Source organism: Oenanthe melanoleuca, chromosome 1A (assembly GCF_029582105.1).
Source record: "Oenanthe melanoleuca isolate GR-GAL-2019-014 chromosome 1A, OMel1.0, whole genome shotgun sequence".
NCBI classification, from domain to species: domain Eukaryota; kingdom Metazoa; phylum Chordata; class Aves; order Passeriformes; family Muscicapidae; genus Oenanthe; species Oenanthe melanoleuca.
In genome coordinates, this window is record NC_079334.1 from 31912058 (window position 1) to 31931807 (window position 19750).

General features: G+C 35.8%; 1 protein-coding gene across 1 annotated transcript in view; it reads right to left on the reverse strand.

Annotated features, from left to right (window-relative positions):
• Nucleotides 1-413: 413 nt before the first annotated feature.
• TMTC2 (transmembrane O-mannosyltransferase targeting cadherins 2) overlaps nt 414-19750 on the reverse strand; it is a 228545-nt gene continuing 209208 nt past the window's right edge. Inside the window, exon 12 of the mRNA XM_056481917.1 lies at nt 414-2137. Within this exon, the coding sequence (XP_056337892.1) occupies nt 1958-2137 (180 nt within the window). The 3' untranslated portion in view covers nt 414-1957. The remainder of the gene's footprint in view (nt 2138-19750) is intronic.

A 19750-nucleotide genomic window follows, 5' to 3' on the forward strand; every position in this document is an offset into this window, starting at 1 on the left:
GACTGCTCCACAAAACCAAACAATCTTGCCCCTCTGGCCCTTCTGATGGGCCAGTTGTAAATTTAGCAACTTACAGTATTTTAGTGAGCAAGAGGGAAGAAAAAGAAACACACATAACTACAGTTTTTCTGCTATACTGACTTTGAAACAGTGATTCACCAATCTATTTCAATACAGATTTAAAATCCAAGTGTAAGGGCAGAATGACCAAGAAGGTAGAGTACAACTCAAGTGTTCCCTTTCCCATTTGGTACGTACACTAACCACACAACAAATGCAAGTAAAACCAAATAAAAGAAATAGCAACACTTAGAGACTGTTGTGTTAATGGCAGGTAACATTGCTGCAGTCAAGTAATAAATAAATAAATACAGCAAAGTGTTCTCTACGTTTTTCTTGGAATGGTGCTCAACAGTTAAAAAGGAATACATAAACTAAAAACCCCAAACCCCTTCTCAGTAATAAAGAGTTTTTAACAGAAGATCCTGAAGAAGCTTCAGTTCAAGGTGCTCTACCACTTTATCTATCATTATGAAAGGAATACTGAAGCAGATACCAAAGGGCCATTAAATGAAATAGTACATTTTCTTACAAGCAATAATACTTATTCCAAAGAAAGAAAGCAGTTAACAAATGGCCTGGGGAAAAAAATTGCTAAAGCTTCATATACTTTGATTTAAAATAAATTATTTTTACACTTGAAATCTGAAGACTAAAACAGTAATGAGGCTAAATCATTCTGAAACAGAAATAAATTGAACCTCATCAAAAGCATATCTAGATATTTGACAGCTCTGCTGCTAGCATGTGTCAGAATACAAACAGAATGCTAATATTTGGTTAGAATCTGAATAGGTTTGTTTAAAACACCAACAATATGAAAAGAAACTGGCAACCACCATTACTGATTCCTCTTAATCTACAATATTTTAAGCATGATCAAATTGAGTCCCTTCAGTTATTTGCTAGCCCCATCAATGCATAACATTCCCTTTTCTCTGAGTTGCTCATGAAGTCTCATTTTAGCCTACCCAAGCACTAATGTTTTCAAATCTCATTTCAATTACTAATTGCAAAAATATCATATGCAGAGTCCAATTTAAAGTTGGACTTATCTGACAGCAAAGTAAAGAGAATCAAATACATTATTCTATAATATCAATTATTTTTTTCTAAGATAACAGTCTGACCACACTGTTTTGGTATGAGGGCAAACACCCCTCTTGCTTGTATTACTAAATCACACTTCTGGTCCTTTTTTTACCAGCCTACATACTACATCTAATGTAGACTACAGACAGCTCCTTGGTCATTCTGTCTACCTCACAGAAATTTGACTATGTATCTCAAGAAAACTGCACTGTAAGTTAACAAGCTGAAGTAACAGGCATATTCTCAGTAAACAACTTGCAATGCTGTCATCTAACCATGTGACAGGTTTGGAAAAATGGGCCATATAAGCTGTGAAATTGGCTAGCAAGTAGTTCAAAAGTGAGATACAGCAGCATTAAGACAAACTGCAAACACACTGGATTTAGTACACATTTTAATGAGTTACAGTATCAGCAAAATACTTTAACCTACTATTACCACTCTGACTCCCATATGGCTTAGTGTATACTGTGTGATTTTTCCTTCATATTTCTATGACAGTATACATTTCAAGTACCCACCCAAAAGTGAGCAATATGGGATTTGCAACTGTTTAGCAAATATACCGAAATAACTTCTCTCATGTGCCATTGTTCCAAGTATTTTTGTTGTGTAACAAGTTCTTCATGAATCCCTCAAAGTCTCCCTTTTTCTATTTCTCTAGCAGAATAGCTTCTCCTAGCAGCAATTAGGACCTCTGATCCTTGCAGTCAAGTCCAGCAAGTTCTCTGACCTGACAACTGTGTGGAAGTTCTAGTTCCTGGGTTTAATCACTTTAAGGAAAAGAAGTTCAGAATTTTCATCATCATGTCTTGGATGTTTTCAAACCTTGTTTCTCCATGATATTCCACAATTTGCGAAGATTGGACTGGGTGATGACATCATCAGGTTTAAGTTGAAGAGCAAGGAGGTAGTTTTCTTCAGCCTCTTTCAGCTTGCCATTCAGATGGAGAATAGCTCCAAGATTCATTAGGGCAGCTGGATACTGGTACCAATAAAAAAAAAAAAGGAAGGAAGAATATTAGAAATATTTTCAATTTTTCTTTTTAGACAATCTTCTTCCACTTAAATTACTCCCTTATGTTTGCTGATTTTTCATGGAAGCAATTTAGTAAATTAAGCAAATACAAATAACAAGAAAAAGTTTCTGAACAGCTGCTGTGCAACTTATGCTTTAAACAGGTCAAGCTCTGGTGCCTACAGACATATGATTTCTCTCTTTAATGAGAAAATAACAGAACTTCAAAAGGTTTAAATGTGATAATGTTGGCATAACACAGGTTTCAAGAGAAAATTAAAGTAACCCAAGAGTGAATTAGCAAAAAGAATTTTAATCAAATCTATTGCCAATAAAGAGTTTATAATAAATTTGGAATAGTTAACACATTGGAATTTACCCATTTGTCCTCTTTGTCTTAATTTAACTGGTAGAAAATACAGCCTGCTCTCAGATTCTAAGGATATTCAGGGGTTCTAGGATATCCACTTAGATTCAGGCTGTGGCAATTATTTTTTAATGCATGACTGAGTAACATTAACAATGGTGGAAAAATGCTATTTTAATAACAAAAACATTAAAATTTTGTAACAAATAATTTTAAAAGCTTATTTTACTAATTTTTTTTCATATTTAGCTAAGACAAAATGTTTGGCTTGTTTTTACTTTTTTCATCACTAAGCTATTCAGTTTGAAACACACCTGATCATTGGAGTTAACAAACATTACAAGGGCAGAAAAGCACATTTATGAAACTTATGAGACTTAAGAGTCTCACCTACATTTTGGCAAGCACAAAAGGTATTTACATCCTAATGAGAGCACAGTAAAGGCATTTGTCAAACCAGTACCATGCATTTTAAAGAAAAATGGGAAAAAAATACCACACAAAGTTCACTATGGTTTTCACCCTCAGGTCAGTCTAAGTTTCAATGAGCTTTAGGAAAACTCACTTTTGAAGTCACATAGTTTTGCCTCAGAGGATAAGTGTTTCAAGTCACCACTCATCAGTGTTCTGCTGAAAATAATATTCAAAATGTGAAGCCACATGGCATACCATGTTCAGACTACTGTGAGGGTTGTTGGTATGCTTTAGGAGCTCTCCAGTGACAACATCAAGAAAATGGCTAGACACTGCAAGAGGTTGCCCAGAGAAGCTGTGGAAGTGTTCAAAGCCAGGTTTGATGGGGTTCTGAGCAGCCTGGTCTTGGAAATCATGGCTGGAAGGTTGGAATTTATGATCTTCAAGGAGCCTTCCAACCCAAACCAGTTGATGATTGTATGAAAATATGTTAGATAGAAGGCCAATAAAATGTGTATTGCACTTGGTCTCCCAGACTGATGTGACAATAGGAAATCATTATGATGAGGAAGACTTACCTTTGTTCCAAACCTCTCCACTGCAAAGTTTAAACTCATTACTCATACCCTTTTTAACCAAGCTTCAACAAAATCCCTATAATTCTTATGTTCAAAACCTAAACTTTATGGTGGAAATTGAGATAATTCCAATGTTTTATATCCTCATACTATATATTCATACTTTTTCAGCTTTCTTCTTGCTTCTTTTAACCTATTAATATATGCATCACAAAAACTCATAAATGTGATGCATCAAATTTTCAGAACAAATGGCTTACAGAGTTTCAAAATTAAGCAAAACAAAATTAGTTCAGCTCCCCTTATTGAAAACATCACAATGCTAATGAAAAGGAATCTGAAAATGTAATTTTTAGATTTACTTTTTCTTGCCTTACCCTGACAGATTTCTTTTCCGTAAGTCAGTTACTTCATTCTACTGCGAACGAAACAAACAAAACCAGCTGGGTTTTATGTACTTTTATCAGTTAAATACTCTTCAAAATAAGGGAAAGTAAGCCCCTGAAATGCAATCTATATTACAAGTAACTCATGCTGGCAGCCATATTTTCACAGCTCCACCTTTGAAGTGCCAGTCTTGCATACTGTTTTGCAATGAAATAATATACTCCCTAATTACAGATGTTTTGGGTGCTAACTGATGTTATTAAAGTGAAGAACACTTGGAAATCAGCTCCCATGTACAGTGATGAATAAATACCCCCATATCAATATCATATTTTTAGACTATAGATTGATTGAGAGAATTTTCTCGAATTGTGAGTAGGAATGTCCATTCCCTCTAGTCATGCTATCTCTTTGTTTAATGTGAGTTCATGAATGAAAGAGCTTTCTTAAAGTTACTGACAAAGAGCTGTCCTCTCACTTGAATTATAACTAAGTGTGTGTTTACATCGAGACAAAGCTTACAATGGAGGAGGACTAAAAAAATCTTAAACCTAGAAACACTCATATAAATAACACACGTGTTGAAATGTGCTCAGGGCTAATTCTACAGCATTCACAAAACTTACTGTGCAGGAAATAACTCAGTTGTCTCATATGGCTTCCAGAATTCCTTTCCATTTCCGCCATACCCTCCTGAAAATATGGTGTGTGTATGGGACTAATCAAGAACATCATATATGTAAGACTATATGCCTAGCTAAGAAACTCTTCTACATCATGTCTTTGATATATCATTTCACAAAAGCAAGCAACAAAAACAAATAAAATGAACAAACTGCAGGCCTTTTAACTGAAATTTTCCAACTTCTATACATAATTTCTGATTTCCTGGAGGCCTAACATATTCTAGGCCATTAATGTTCTACACAAAGGTATCCAAGGAAAATGTGAACTGATAAATCACTTCAGGGAGTACTGAAAGTTCATTCCAACAACTTTACATTTCAAATTATGAAGTACACAGGATTTTGAAAAGACTGCTCCCTAACTTTCTAGGGTATCAGTCACCCCACTATCTATGGTTTATTGTAACAGCCATAAAAAGTTAGCACGTCTGCAAGATTCTACATTAGTGCCATTGCTCTCTTGCATCTCTAAGGATGGTCAGAAGATAAGAGACTAGGAGACATTTGCTGTAGTTTTTCTTCAAATAGATTCTCTTTTATTAAAGACAGCTGATAAAACTTTTCAGTACGTTAACAAAGGCAGACAGCAGCTACCACTGCAATAACATGGGACTTGTAGCACTGTATAACAAATGACACCACCTACTACTTCAGAGACTTGAAAGGAGAAACAGGCCTGCCTTCATTTCCTTCTGGAGACAGATGCTTTACATCAGAAATAGCTGACTGGCATTTCTATTGAGGTTATAAATGCTGGCTTTTATGGTCTATTTGGAATTATTCCCATTATTAGCATTTTATCGTGGTGTGCTTGTTTCCTTAGTGGTTTTTTGGGGGGAGTGGGGGAAGGTGATCATGGGGAGGAGGGGAAAGGAATAACAGATTAGTTAATGAAAATAATGAAATAACACAAGGCAAGCATTTAGTTGCCTAAGGTGGTTTTGGTTTACACTGATGATGATTTTTTCAAATTTTCCCTTGAGTACCAAAATAAAAGGAGAGCACTGAGCCATGCAAAATTCTTATCAAAAATTCCTCTCTAAAATTAGAGAACTACAGAATCTTCAAATAATTCAAAATCATTCTGAGTAGTAGTTCAGGATTACAGTACTGTAATAACCATATACAGTATTGGACCCACAAACAGAATCAATCTTAATGACACAGAAGATGAACTGCCTCCAAGTTTGTCATCTCTGGCTTTACATACAGCAAATGCCATAGCAGAAGTACAGTCCCAAACACAAAAAGACAATTTTACTCCTACATTGTCAAAGAAGTTATGGAGAGAGAAACAAACACACAAACACCTAATCTAGCACAAATATACTTTCTGGATGGCAGAAAAGTATGAACAAAGAACAGTCCAAACACAAGTAAGGAAATCTGAAATTGTTTTCCTCAAAGCTCTGCTTTCAGATGACACCATGGAGATCAGGGCAGTAGATTCTGAGATTAAAGTGCATTTTGTTGATACTGGGGTACTTCTAAGGAAATTATGGCAATTTTTACTCCAGTAGAATCACAAGTGCAAGACAATTCTCAATTATCCATTTTAAAAAGTCACTGAAAAGATGTTGCCAAAACCCATCCTGCTCTTAAGGAATTACTGCTATGTCTGAAACTGTAGATGTTTCAAAACATCCCCAAGACTGTTGAATAAATACTGCAATAAGTGTGGCCAACCTACCAGAAACACAAAGCCTGTGTGTTGTTTTTAAAAAGTGCAGTTAAGGACACATTATTTAAGGATTTCGTTTGAATTAAAAAGACACAAAACATCAATCAGAAATTAATATTTCATGCCAGAACTTCTAGTTCAAAAGGGGTGAAGAATTCAGCTATTTCTCTTTGATAATTGAAGACACATAGGTACAATTACTGAGTCAAAAGCAGAGTATTAGTGGCAGAATGGCTCACTGGGCATGAGAGAAAATCATGGTGGACTGCTGCATCTGATCAGTGGCCACAAAGAAATATGCTGTTATGCCCTTTTTTATCCTCTTACAGTGACAGCAAGAATTTTCTCCTGAACTTTTATTACTGGTGGAAGGAAAAATAGGAGAGGAACATGCTGAGAGACAATTGCTGCCAACTGGATCTTACTCTCCAGTGTAATTCTTTGACAGCACTAAATTCATCAGTGGCACATGGAAGCAGACTTGTTCATCTGAGTGATCTGTTCTCAGATAAACCAAGCAGCACTTATGGAGAAAGACTCATGTTTCTCCCTGGTTCTTTACACTGCAAGGCTTCTAAAGAACTGCAGTTTGCATATGCTGTGTCTGGTATTTTGTCCCAAACAGTACATGAACAACAACTAAGACATTGATATCCAGTAAGCTGGCTAAGACAACAAAATATCAATTGTCTAGTATTGATAATTTGGTGCAAAAAACATTCTGGATCAACATGACAGGATGTATTGCAAAGTAGTATGGATCAGACAGACCAAAAATTCAAAATTGAAAGGGATTTCCTGTGTCATCAAACAAGCCAGCAAAACATTCAGTTCTACTGGAAAACAAATAAACAAAAAAAGTCAGCATCTTTGCAAGCTCTTAAAATGGAAAAATGCTCTGCAACTTTTACTCTCCAATAGTTAAGTATGTCACTTAAATTTCAAATCTGCTTATGAATAATTTTAGTAAGCATTCTGTTGTGTCAACAAGAGCTTTCAGCTTAAACAGTTAAGAGAAAAAATGGAGAGGAAAATCATTTAGCCTGCCAGTATTGATTTGAAGACAGAGCACAGTTTCCCCTGCTGTATTAGTCAGAAATGGACCTAAACATCTCTACTGCAAAGGGAACCTGTGTCTCTATTTAATTACATTAAGAATGAATAACATAAATAGCTATATAAATCTAAAGAGCAATAAGCCAAGGCTCTGGAGGGGAGTGGATCCTTGGACTTAGTCATCATCTTTAAGAGTAGTATGTTCTTAACACCAAATAGAGAATAACCTTTTCCATTATTTACTAACATACAATTCAACAAAAAGAGACCTCATTCATTGTTCACCAAACAAACAAATTATTGATTTCTAGGAAAGATGAACACCCTGCAGAAAAAAAAAAACAAACCTCCAAATAAATAATAAATAAATAAAATATTTTTAAAAGTAAATAGTAATTAAATAGTTTCTGTTGAACACTATTTATATACAGTCTCAGGTTAGGATAAGGTATTATGCTAATAAGGCAGAAAACCAGAATGATTCAATACCTGGTCATCTTAATAGCTGATGACACTACAAAAAGATTTGGTCATGCATATTTTTTTCAGTTTTTTTATTCTTTTACACTTGGATACTCTCATCTGGACACCTAAAGCAGATGATACTTTAACCCACCTGGCAAAAGGAAATTGTTTGTATCATGTAACCTTGTGTATTTTGAAACACTGAAGACTCTCCTATCTCAAATTGCAAACTACATGACATGTACATTTAAAGCCAGAAATCAAAAAGTGAAATAAGGGTTTCTCACTATTCTTTTCCTTTTTATGAATGACAGATGTGGGAGCCTTCATCCACAAGTACACCATGAAATTATTCAGTTTGCTGCTGAATTGAGATATCCAGCATCATTAAGAAAATCCACAGCTGTGAGTCAGGGAAGAGCTCTAGACTTAGCATAGGAAGGAAGCATCAAGCAATCTACTTTCTTTCTCAAATTACTACACCAATAGGGGACATTTTACTATCAATGTTCTCCAGCCAGTGGAGACTTTTTTCCCTCAACATCTTGCTCCTGTCAACCCTCCAAGACTGCTCAGTGTATCATAAACAGAGTTATCCAAAACCAAACAACTATATATGGATACATGTTACATCTTGATGCTGAAAAACTATCTACCATTGGCCTCTATGTAAGTTCAGGGTAGGCCAGTTTACAGATGGGCAAGTTAACAAAAGTATGTGTTACAACTCTTAAAGGCTGTGGATCCTAGCAACAGCTGAAAACATCTCACAAAAATGTACTTACACTTGTAATTTCTGTGCATCTAGACATTTTTCCCAATGGTCATGCATCAATTGCTTCAGTTTATGCTTAAGAAGTCTCCTAGTAATCCCTCAGTTTATATGGAAACTGTGATGGACATTTTTAGATAACACACTTGTATTACCATCATAAAAGCTAAAGAGGAACATACGTTATGAGCATTTCACATTATGGTTGTATAAAAATAAAAAGTAAAAAAAATAAAAAAAAGGTAACGTTTTCCAGACCTCAAAGTGTTTCTAATTAAACTTCTTTGCTTTTCAGCTTAAATGTTGTCATCAGTATAGGACAGAATAATCTTAACCAGTTTTTCCCACACTCTAGGATTCCATTTAAAACAAAAAAAATCAAATTACTTAATTTTTGTTTATAGAAATCCAACTGTGCTCTATGGTCCGCAATTTGATTATCTGAATATATAGTTACAATTATGTTATAAAACACTTAACAACTTATTTACCTTATCTGACACAAATATGCTGCATACTAAGTAGTAAGTCTGTCCTTCAAGCAAATGTAAAACTTGTTGAACACAAATGTCATCTGTACTATCATAATGACAAACTGAAATTACTCAAAATCTTTCACTAGCAGAATTTTTTCCTATTAAGACAAAGTAAGTTTATTAATGAAAATCACTTTGTGAGTAAATGTATTTTTGCCTGCATTTTCTTTCTAAACCTTGGAAAACAGAAAAGCAAAGGGCTTTGTGCTGTTGCCTAAAGACAAAGCCCACTTTTAATTAAAAAGATATGCAAAATGTAAAAAAAAAAAAAATGTACTTCACCCCAGCAGCTCATATGCAGGGCTGATTAGAATAGCTGTCCACATTAACACAATCAAAATGGGCTGATCTTCAGAGAAAACTCTAATGTACAGAACAACAGAGTTTTTAATCACAACTATACTCACACTATTAGCATTAAAACATGTTCATTTTTCCAATCAAATAAAATATCATTAGAAAATAAAAATGTCTGCTGAGAATGAATGCATTATCCATTTCTTTTTGCCCAGATACTCATCAAATACATTGTTACACAGAGAAGGCTGTAAGCTTTTCCAAGATGCTTGTAACTGGCATACTGTATTAGAGTTTCTATTTTTGAGTAGAATAGACAACTGCAGTTTCAGAAAGAAGTAATGTTGATTTCTAGCCTTGAAAATTTAACTAAAGTTCTAGTTAGGGGAATCTCAATATAATGAGATTTCCAATATTTCAACTCAAATGTTCAGTTGAACATTAAATTTCTGACAAGCCTTTGCACCTTTGGCTGACAACTGAATTAAATGTTTGAGAATTATATTAATATTGGTATGACTGCATGTTTTCCCAAACTATTTTGGTATTTGTAGTTATAAGGCATTGCTTTCAGGCACATTGTGTAAACTATTATGCAACTTGACATACCTGCTCTGAGTACAAAGAACAATAATATTTTTAATTTTTTTAAGGCTTCCATCATGCACTTTTTTAAGACAGCCCACAGACAAAGTGTGGTTTTAGAGCACTACAGAAAAGAAGACACTAGGGGATTCTGAGGCACTGCATATTTTTTCTTCCCTTTTGTCCTTTTTCATCTGGCTCCTATCACTCCCATGCTTTTTACCTAATGCAATAGAGTTATGCCCACACTTGCCTTGGGTTTGATTTTTATGCACAGAATTATGAGAACAGCTGAGAAGAGAGGCACGAACTAGAGGTCCTTTGCAAAATGCTGAATTACAGTGTTCTGTGTAATTCATAAAAATTCATGCCTTACTTTTTGGCAGCATGTAACTTGCAGGTGTTCCCTGTACACTATTTATCAATTAAATGCATGTACATATTAAAATTATTAACTTCTACAGTAAGTGCACAGATTTAATTTTTATTCTTACAGCTTAAATATCTCAGGGCTGCAATTTCTAAAATTTGATCTTTTGATCACTAATATTAAGACCACTAGGCTTTTACAAGGTTGGGACTTCTAAAAAAATAAAATTACTTGCAGCTAGGGCAGCCTTATTTACCACATCTGAATAGTGACACATGTGTTTACAATAATTAATATCAATAATAGCAAGATATGTTCAGTGGTAGATCTACACATTCTACTCTGAAAGACTGCACTTGATGCAGCATATGCTGACAATGTTGTTTATCAAACAGAAGATTTCTGTATTTGTCAGACTAACGTTTTAAGAAATGGACACATGAAGAAACAATTTGAATAATATTTTCCTTTTTAACAAGCATTAAATTAATTACTTTTAAAGGCACAAGAGGACAATTAATATTTGCAGGACTAGCCCCAAGAAATTAAAGTCCAATTCCTGCCTCTGAAATTCAGTGTTAGAAATTATTCAGTGAAACCAGATGCTTGCACCAAACTGGACCAGAAAAAGCCCTCTATGGCTGGAGCAAAGCATAATCCAGAGCCAGCAGAACTGCTAAACAACTTTTTAGTTGATGACTGAGGTTATTTTGCTTCAATTTTTACTACACCTATCACTCATTCTATATGAACACCACAGGATCCCACAGAAATTAATTTTGAAAATTTTACCAGTGAACTTTCTGTTCAAGCTCATTTTTCCACCCAAACCAAAACGTCTGTCTCCTGCACAATTTCCACAACCTCTGTTCAGAGAGAATTTTCTTCCTCTATTATGGGTAAAACATTCAATTTATGAGCTAATCAGCAAAAAAAACTCTATCAATGGAGTTATCCAAATAGAATTTTCCAAACAGAATTAATGAAAGATCATGGATCTTTCCAAAAGGACAGAAAATGTCTGATAATTATAATTTCATGTGTATTTAAATGCAGTCAGAATGTGAAAAAATGAAGTAGAACTACTGAGTTGCAATAAAACTCCATCAAGTAACTCCACCATAAATATATCAATCATCCCCCCCCTAGAATCTAAGAGACATACAGCCAATCTTCTTAAGGAATTTAATCTAGGGGTTTTATTGTGGATTTTATTTACTGTTGCTGTTTTATTGGAAGAAGTTTATATTTTCTTTCATGCTGAAATTGTTTGCAATGAGCTTGAGGCAGCCAGATGTTGAGGCAACTGGCACTGTTACAAACCACAATGTCAGATTAAAATTATTTATGGTTAAGGAAGACAATCCTTACTGGAACACCTGAAGAATTAGTAAAGCTTCCTCAGCTTAGCAGTTGTTCATTGTATGGGAGACATTTCAATAGGACAGGTACACTGGAATACACATTTGCTCTCCAGTAAAACTAGCTGTGGTAAACAAAATCATGTGAATGAAAAAGAGCTAATCAACAAACACGGGTTCAGACAGTCTAAAAAAGGGAAGCAAGCAACTCTCCATCCTCTCCCCACTGCATCTCCTCATTTGCAGGCATTTGATCTCTGGACTTATTTCCGAGGCAAAAATGCGTTCAAACTGATATTGAAAAACAAATTCAAAGCAAATGACTTCATACTGCCACCCATCCCCTTCCTAGCAGTCTGCAAATGTTCTGTTCTTCTCAGGCAGATCTCAGACCAAAACCAGCCTCACTGCAGGGCATTTCTCCTCTATACACAAAATTACATTCAACCCACAGGGGTGGGAGGGAGACCAGTTGCAGCAAAATCACCTTGTGAGAAAGAAACTTTCTCCAGAACTTGTGGGGGAAAAGAATCAAGTAGGATATGTCAATACACAACTAAAAATCAGTCCTAGATTGAGAAACACATCAGAACTACTGATTAGGAAGAAAATTAGTAAGTTATTTATTGCAAAACATCCTATTGAGAATGTACAGTTGCTGGATTTATTTAATGGGCATTAAACCCACCTTCTTAAGAGTTCTAATTGTGTGATAAATCCATTGCATTGTTTCCAGAATAAGCACTAGAACACTCTAATAGGAAAAGCCTTGCTGGATTCTCTTTTAATTGAGTTCAAACAGATGGTTTAATTTCTGAAATGCTAATCTACTGGTGTGAGTTCTCTATTTTATGGCACTTTATTTCTGATTGACACCAAGGGCAAATTTACCAGGCAAAGGCAATCTTGCTCTCTCCAGGAACTGATGGAGGCAGCACGGTATCCCCTGCCCTGTAAATCACACTGTAAATCACAATCAAGTGCATAAATCTATCCATGACACATCATCTTCAATTCCACAATTTCAGCAGAGACTGCGTATTTACAAACTACTACCTCTCATCATCTCAAAGCATAATGATTTGTTTTATTAACTCAGTAGTATAAATGTAGACTATTTAGTTTCCTGTTAATTAGTTTCAAAAATCTAGTTTTCAAATTATTCCAGTGAAGGAACATCACAGTTGAGTACAAATACAACCATTGTGCAGTTTTTTTTCATTCTTGAAGAGTAAGCACAGGAAGAATATCTGTCTACTAAGATGTGGATGAAAAATACTAAAATGCTTGATGAAACAAATCTGCACTCCAATGGACAGGTCTAGCTGACTTCACATCTTTTTTTTTCTTCAAGCAATTTTGATGGTGAACTGAACATATATATACATGAAATAAAGACTTCAGATTGGCCTAATGAAAATATATATTAGAAAAAAAAACACCCCGAGATTTCCATGGAAGTTAACTGAGGTGCAGTCCTACAAAATTTCTGAATCAGCCTTGACTATGAAACAGCTCAAGTATTATTTGGTGTGAGAGTGCCTTCACTATGGAGAATTTATGAGCTATCCAAGGAGAATTACATCACCTAATGGTACTGGAAGAGCCAAAGAAGAAGGGATTGCCATCAGACATCCTGAAAACCTGGTATGACCCATGTGCTAAGTGAATAACATATGAATTATCAGAGTTTTTATCTCCCAAACTAGATGTTTAGCACAAAATTACTGTTTCAACAGTTCCTGGTAAAAGTAATTGATTATTTAATGGAGTTCTAAAGGTTAAATAAATTAGAAAAGGGGAGTTAGTCTACAGATGCCTATTTCCAACATTTGCTCCCCCATTGAGTAAAGGCATGTCTATACATTTCACTGTTCATGAAGTTGAATGACTTGGAAAATACATTACATCAATGATCAGATTGTAGAAGGACTAGTATTTATGGGAAATTTGTAAACATTTTTATAGCTAAAAATGAAATGAAAAACACTCTGAATTACCATGACAATGAGTTCCTGGGTTACTTTGCCAAATGTTTCTTGTATGCAGCTTACTGCTTGGAAAACTTTAAGCTAAGGACAGCTCATAGCTGCTTGCATGTTTTCATGTGGAATCAGAACATACACATGTAGGAGAAACAGAAATAACTCTAAACAAGTCAATGGTGGTATTGCAATGCAATACCTGTATAAGCAGAAGAAACTTGAATGTATTTTCATTTCAGTCATTTAGAACTTGCACAGACAAAATAGTTCTGTAGTGATTATAATATCAATATACAAGAAATTATTCTAGATGGGAAATAAAAAGCAGCTTAAACACATTTTAACTCAATTTCAAAGCTTACAAATTACACTGAGCAAACTAAGAGATCTCAGACATTTGTGCATTTAACTGCTTGTATAATCAGAAGAGTACAAATCAACTCCCCATAACCTAACTCTCACAAAAGGGAAGATGAGAACTGTAACAACAGGATTTCCAGATTGTTCCTCTGTGCCTTACACAAAGATGGATCACAATACTGAGCACTAGATTTAAGTATTCTATAATTGCCCAAAAGCACATTCCATTTTTGCTTTTACAGAGCAGCTACAATGCAGGAGAAAACACATGTATTATTTTTCTGGGGTAAAGCAATAAATATTCTCATGTATTTCCCAAAGGAAATTCAGTGTTTTCCACAGCTGAGTAAATCAGTTTTCAAATTATATAACTCATTCTGATATTGTACTTCAGGTAAAGGTAAATATCCCCATTACAGTAGCCTGTATTCTTTCTTTGTCCCTTGATGGAGATCATAGGGATGGAAAACGATATATGAGGGTTTTTGTTTATTCTGTTGTACTTTTTTTAAGGTGGGAGACACTAATCTCTGCTGAAGTAGGAATACATTAAGATTCAGAGCAACAGCCTGTATGAAAGCCTGTCTTGATGCTGACAATTTTGCACAAAGCCCCTCCAGATGTGTAATAAAAAAAATTTTGGAGGGCTGTGAGCAAATATAATTGGAACTACAGAAATAAATAGTTTTGTTCAAAAGAATAAACACTGTTTTTCCCAAATAGCTGGATGTAAATAATGTATCTGCCTTGGTATTAGCCCCATGACAAGAAGGACCTAAAAGGGGTGAAGCAAAACAACAAAAGAAAATTGAGTTGGGGATTAATAAGATTTCAAAAAGCTCAGGAGGAGCAGAGATACTTTGTTCATGGATAAACTCTTTACATGGGGAAGTACTGCCATTTCTGTGCAAACACTGAAGAGTCTTTCTACCTGAAATAAAGGGAAGCTTACATTCAGTTAATATTAATTTTCTTGAATTTTTTCATTCTGCACAACCTTTAGGCTAGGTCACCCTTGCACTATGCAGACTGAAAAATGTCACAGCAATTCTGACAGCAAATCTCAGAATAATTTTTAATGGTGTTTCAACAGGGATAGTTTAACCAATTTACAGTAACCAAGAAAGGGCTCTCTTAACCTTTTGAGACCAGAGAGTGATGTCCTCTGTTCAATAAGGGTGTTCCACTATCTCTTCTCCCAGTGGAGCTGATCCATGCCTAACCATCCCAGCCCTGTATCTGTCTGAATTCAAACTCCTAAAAACATGTCATCTGGAAGTACAGTTCTCATCAGGCATGCCTGTTCTTCTTATTAGGAAGCCACAGTACTTGAGTGCCTAAAAGTCCTGCATGCCCTATAACAATTGGTTCAGCCTTTAGCAGGAAGACAGGAAGAACTGGATCCTGGGAAGTTTTCTTTTTTCCTCACACCTTCAACAGGAGCAAAGAAAAGAGGTATTTTCAGGGGGCCAAGAGCACTGCTGGGCTGGAAGGAATCTACAGCCATTCATATTGTTGAGGCAGAAAGTTTGGCATACTTGAGAGCAAGCCTTAAAGCATGTGAGGCTTAGCAGCAGCTGGTGCTGGTAGTAGGAAGAAGTGCAGCCCTTCACATAGAGTGGGAGAAGCTGGGAGCATCTCAGAGAGCATGTGGGCAGTCAACAGAACTTCCTTCTGCTCCACAGGGCCCACTTTTCAATTTTCAGTACAGACAGACAACTGAACAGATGAATCTGCTGGATGCTAACTACCTAAAAATACAGCTCTGTGGTCATGCCATAGCACCAGTAGATAAAGCCGAAATATTACCCTGTGTTAATTATTTTGAATAAAGAAGTAAACAGGCAGAAAACTTTAAAAAAAGGATTTGCAGCTGTAATTGCATGCTTCGTTGGCAATAATACATAGTGTTAAAACCATACATATACTGTTTCTCTAGGGAATTATGTCAGCTTTATCCATACTATGCTCCAGAAAGCAGGAGCACAGATGGCAAGGCACTCCAGTTGCATCTGAATAACAAGGACTAGGCAGACCTGCTCAAAAGAGCTGCAGGAGCAATAGATCCATTACTGGTGAGGGATCTGCTGTGCCCCTGGAGCAGTGTGGCTATGACATTGGATTGATCCAGTGTAGCCAGTTTTTCTGTCAGCCGAGGATCAGCTGCAGACAATGCAAGAATCTGTTAACCCATCCATTACTGCCATCATCAGTAGACTTAACATAGCAGAAGCTCTTAAAAAGGTTTATGAAAATTCTCCCTGGCAATAACAGGACATGTCCTTAAAAAACCTGGTAAAATGCATTTTATTTTTTTAAGTTAAGCTTTTTCCCTCACAATTGCTCCAAATCTGGTAAAGCTACGTGAGGCAATTCATGAGAAAATCAAATAGGAAAATTTGGCACAGAAACATTGAAGGAAAAAAAAAAATAAAGCAGACCTTGATTACAGATGTTTCAAGACAAAAATGCTACATTTACTTTATTTTTTAAAGATGTATGTACTATTGGAAGTATTTTCTTTTAGAAATCCTGCCATGAATAAACCCCATGAATTATGAACACTTTCTCTAAGAAGGCAGTGAAAGCATGTTATCTCTAAGGTGCCTATGAAATTACAGTCAATTACGTGGAAATCACTAGCATTCTTCTTTCACCAGTCAGACAGCTTGAGGTAGGGCTTATTGCAAGCCTGGAGCCCTTGGCATGAAATCTGTACTCCAGCATTGGGAAAAAAAATAAAAGAAGCACTTGTAGAAACTGCTTTTTAATATGATATTGTGTTAACTGATTACATAAGCCCTTCAAGTCAAAAAATGGTTTAGTCCCCCACATCATGATTAAACCATCGAGTGGAAATTGTATTTATTTTGCTTATAGGTACATTTCTCCTTTCCCCCTCACTCTGTGTGTGTGTCTTTATGTATGTTGTTACAGTAAGACATTTAATCAAGCCCTTTTGAAGTGGTAGAGTGGAAACAGCTGTATCTGACAATGTGCTGATGACATGGGGCTTAAAGCTGTCATGAGCTCCAGATTGCAAGCAGCACTAATATGTGGTTGGGATGGTAGTGACTTACAGGTCATGGCACCTCCTTGAGGAATGCTCCTAAGCCAATCAGCTCAAGGTGGTGGCTCAAAGTCTTAAGGCTCTGGTGAGCTCTCTTTCATTTAATACTCTTGAGGTCACACTTCAAAGTGCCCTTTCTTCTCAAAAGCCATTGGCCATATGTGGGGGTTCTAGAGCAGCTTTTAAAGACTGGCTGCTTCAGGCTCAGGCTTAAAAAATTAGAAATGCAGCTCAATTACACAAATGATATCTTAAAAGCTGAACAAAGGCTTAAGTCGGTATCTCACATTCTTGTAAAGAATGCCAATTTACAGGCAGTTTCTGGATGACTGATTTTTCCACAACAAAGCAAGCTTAAAGCTCATATTTTAGAGTGCCTAACGACTTGCTAAAACAATTTCCTGGTTTGTGAAGATTACAATATGTGGGGCACCCAGAAATCATCTCTGGATGCAGCTTTTCTTCAGCAGTACTCACACTCAGAATAATTACTGTATAAATGTGCAAGAAACTTACGGTTTCATTTCTTCATGCAACTGAGTTTGTTAAAATTAGACTAACGTGATTAATGCACACTCAAGCCAACACTGCTAGAACAAACACATGTGTTTCTCACTGAGAAGGCTCTAAAATGATTTTGTTTTGAGCATGGTACAACACAAAATGCAGTACCGTATTTTTTGGAAAGCATTCATAAAGATCAAAGGGACAGGGAGAGTAATCTCTGTAGGTTGCCTACAGAGTTGAAGGAAGAAAAGAGAGTTCTGTAAGAAATAATTAATTGCAAATAAAAGTAGGTTTGTTTTCTGAACTGCTTCCTGGATTCCTCTCTGTCCCTTGGCTGTCCAGCCAGGGGAAGTTGACTCTCTGAAAGCTAAAATAGATTTAACCTTGAGAATGCTTGCTTCTTCAATAAAGTTAAAGACAAATTGTTCCCATCTTCAAAGGAGCACTGAGTTCTATAGAAAATACTGATCTTCTGAAATTTATCTGGAAATTACTTTCATGGAGTATAAATACCCACCCTACTGTAAATAAGGCCAATTGTGAACATTATTAAGGAAACAGCTAAGTCTGTATCTCAAACACTAATGTAGCCAGATTTGTTTTGAATTTGCACCCAAACTCCTTTTCAGCTGGTGCAGCTATTGTATCAAAGTGTTTTAATTCTTTTACCATCTGCAGACAGAATGTGTATCCAAAAGAAAGGATGGCATTCAAGATGTGGATATACATTTTAACACAACTTTGCTGTATTCAGTCGTTCCTTTACTGAGTATATTTTTCTTGAAAATACTTTCATTCATTGTAATAAGGCTTGTAATGAAAAAAATAAATTGTATTCTCAGACCTCAGAATTAGTTCAGTGATGAATGAATCATCCCCAATATTGCAAAAATAAAATCTTTTTATGCTTGCTTTCTTAAAAACAATAGCCTGCAAGTTTCAGAGAAGTTACATTTTCTGTAACTGAATACTGTGTTTCTGGCAATGTTTTTAGCTGTCTTAGTCACAACTTTTCTAAAAATGGGTAAGTTGAATGAGAATGTGACTCAGACATGCAGGCATATTGGTGCTCTCTGTTGTTCTTCCATTCTGAGACACTGAAATAAAAAGGCTTGTCTAGGAGACAAATGCAAGAGTGGAGACTGCTGTCTGGAAAAAGCACTAAAATAGCCAATTAAGTATCTCTGAAAGTAGTAAATCAGATGGCCATTTAAACTGGACACGGGTGTAGAAAAGCTCAGCAGAGCAGTTTCTGGATCCAAAGGCCTTATACATTAGGGAATAGATGAGGAATTGTGCATAGAGTATTGCTTAATTCCAGAAGCAACAAGAATGGTTGAGAAACCAAAGAAAGGGATGCAAAAGGAAAATAGAGTGCTGAGGACAAAACTACAAAACTGTGTCACAATAGCTAAACAAGCATAAAAAATTCACTAACAATCAGTAAAAGATGGCATTTACAGTCTTACTAAAATCTCTTATTGCTCTTATGGACTGTATCTTATAGTAGTGATATTAGAGATACTATACAAAATGTTATATTAGTAAAGAAACAGATACAAGAGAGTGGAAATCTGAGTTTTGTTTCAGGCTGTGCTAGATGGAAATCTCTCAGAAGTCAGGCTCTGGTCTAAAGTTATTCTGAAGAGTAAGTGATAATTTAATTGTCTTGGCACAGTGAAAGAAAGAAGCTGATAACAAAGAAATGGATCTCCAACTTGGAATCCTGCCAAGTGACCGGGGAACCAAAGGAAAAAAGTCGTACTGAAAAAGCAGAGTGGCAGTTTACTTGGGATTCTGCTCCATAATTCACTCATATCAAACACCACTGTTTAAAGCACCAGAAGAAGGAAGACTTGTTAAACAGACCCTTTGAGCACTTAATTACACTAGCAACAAGGCTGATCCACTGCACAGAATGAGACTTCAATGCTGCCACAGTATTCTCACTGAGAGGCTATTTGGGGACGGACTTATTAGCAGCTAAACAGATGCACATAAATATACATATAGATATGTGTTTACATACATGGAATGGTAGGAATCTGTCTATTATATCACATGAACACATCTAGTAGTCTGAATTTTCTGTCAAGAAATGTT